Source organism: Euprymna scolopes, chromosome 29, assembly GCF_053919585.1.
Source record: "Euprymna scolopes isolate OS-2025 chromosome 29, ASM5391958v1, whole genome shotgun sequence".
NCBI lineage: Eukaryota > Metazoa > Mollusca > Cephalopoda > Sepiida > Sepiolidae > Euprymna > Euprymna scolopes.
This window is the reverse complement of record NC_136510.1, coordinates 81,017,659-81,020,158: the sequence shown is the minus strand read 5'-3', so window position 1 is coordinate 81,020,158 and position 2,500 is coordinate 81,017,659. Positions and strand designations below refer to the sequence as shown.

The window sequence follows — 2,500 nt, the reverse complement described above, 5'->3', positions numbered from 1 at the left end:
TTTGCTAAGAAACCAGATAATGTGTTATCTGCTTTCTTAGGATTTCTTGTTTAAAATAAATGATTTTTTTTTATTTTTTTTTTTTTAAATTTATTTTTTTAATCAAAAATTTGGATTTTATGAGCCCTTCTCGGGTGTTAGACATTTTTTTTTTCCCCCATATTAAACAGAATTTTGAATTACGTCACCTTGATCAGAAAATCTATAGATCAGTAAAAATAGAATTACTTCCCTTGAACATATAACTAAATTATCTAAACTTTGAAAGCTTGGATTTAAAATCTAAACAAAGCAGCCACTTTACAATTGGCAGCCTAGAGAATGGATATGTGCCTCCTCTGGAATAAATACCATCCACAGTTGAAAAAAAATTCAGGTAAATTAATAAAAAAATATATAAATAAAAAAATTATTGAATTATTTATTTCTTTATTTATCTGCCCATAACGACTGTACATTCCTGCATTGTAAGCCTTCAAAAATATCTTTTCATTTTTTTTTTTTTTTTCGTGTTAAGATTTTACAGTGTAACGAAAGATCAATGTTTCCTTCTGATTTTGTTAAAGAAAATATTTTTTATCATGTTGGATAATTATAGTGAGATGATTTTACTACAGAAAAATGCTTCTACTGTAACAAATTTGATTTCGCCATCACTAGCACATTTCACTACAGCTATTGAACTTTAAAAAAACATTTTCTTTAACAAGGTCTTAAGAAACAGCTTTCTTTGGCTACGCTGTTGTAAGATATCTATATATCTATAAAAGTGAACGTGTCTGTCTGTCTGTCTGTGTACATTTCCCTATGCAATAACTGTCAATTTTTAGTCTATAGACTCGAAATTTGAAATACCGGGTACTGAGATTTGGGAAAATTGATGTGACCGGTGGCAGCCAGAAATTTGGCTGTTAAGGGGTCAAATTTCAACGATTTGACCTTTAAGAACTCTACCAAACTCCTCCGACAATTTTGGGTCTAGACACTTGAAATTTTAGATATAGGTTCCTTGAACATGGATCTAACTTAATAAAGTGATTTGAGCCCGAAACAATAAATTTTAAGTGGTCATAATAGGGGTCAAAGTTTTAAAAAATTAACCATTTTGTTTGTTTTTTGCTTTTTTTGCACAGCATACACCTCCAAAGACCCGAGCAACGCCGGGCACCCCTGCTAGTCAGCAATAAAAGAAAAATTATCATCGGGCAAAACATTTTGATTAAAAAAAATAAGTATGAGATGCTTTCAATAAGTTTCCAGATATTTTTGTACTTGCATTTAAAATTGTCGTAGACTCTTGAAAATTAAGTATGTTATTGCTATACATCTTATGAGATGACTGACCAGTTTTTATGATTTCAAGTTTAAATGAACAGCTACAACAGAAATTGGAATACATTCTACTAAAGCCTGATTGTCACAGCTGGTAAATTTCAAAAATGCAATCTGGACGTGAAGACACGTTAGGAGAACGATATGCAATAAAATTCTGTTTTAAACTTAGAAAAAATTTCACAGACACGTATGGACTGCTTCAGACTGCTTTTGGACCATCTTGTATAAATTGACCATGTGTTTTTGAGTGGCTCAATAGATTCAAGAAAGGCAGTGATTCTCTGATGGATGATGAGAGGTGTGGAAGGAGTAAGGAAGTCAGAACACCAGAGTTGATTGGCCAAATAAAGAATTTCATGGATAAGGATCATCGTGTGTCTGTAGGGACACTAAGTGCACAGATTGATGTCAGTGTGGGAACTGTCACACAATTATTTTCGAGGAACTGAAGATGCAGAAGATTTGCGCAAAGTTTGTACCAAGGGTATTCAGAGAATATCACAGACTATTTAATCAAGACGAGTATCAAGACGGTTCCTCTCTATAGTCCAAACTTTGCTTCTAGTGACTAAAGAAAACCTTAGAGGTTGTCATTATGAGACAACTGAGGAGATGAAAGAGGCTGTGACGAGGGTCATTGACACGCTCACACAAGGGGACTTCCATGGGGCCTTCCAGAAATTATTGGAATAGGACAACAAGTGCATTGCAACCGGAGGAGATTAGTTTGAAGGGGACGAGAGTTCCATGTGTGTGCTATCAATAAAAGTGCCCGAACGAAAAAAAGGTGTTGAAACGTGTTTAAGGCACCTCATATTTCATTTATTCAAAAATAATCCTTCATTGAAAAATGGATGTTTAAATGATTTTATGAAATCTTCATTCTTTTACAGTGGAACAGTAATCCTGTTACGGACATGTATGCAGATGCTGTAGTGACTGTGATCCTTCGAGCAGAGTCTGACCCAATGCCACAGAAAAGTAAGTTCACTTTCAGCTCTTCCGACAGATTTGCATGTGTGTATATATTTATGTCTGTGCATTTTTTTTTTATTTCAGTAAGTTTTAAGAGATCAAGGGAGCTAACTCCTCCTGGAGCTAACACTTGATTCTGTTATGATTTAAATTTATATCCGAGGGTTCTTTTAAGAATAGATGTTGTTCC

The 2,500-nt window shown here is 33.9% G+C and overlaps 1 protein-coding gene across 1 annotated transcript in view; it reads left to right on the top strand.

Moving 5' to 3' along the window:
* The window catches only part of LOC145252752 (cleavage and polyadenylation specificity factor subunit 3-like), a 155,614-nt gene that overhangs the window by 144,190 nt on the left and 8,924 nt on the right, over positions 1-2,500 (top strand). The window contains exon 15 of the mRNA XM_080112637.1: positions 2,229-2,316. Within this exon, the coding sequence (XP_079968763.1) occupies positions 2,229-2,316 (88 nt within the window). The remainder of the gene's footprint in view (positions 1-2,228; positions 2,317-2,500) is intronic.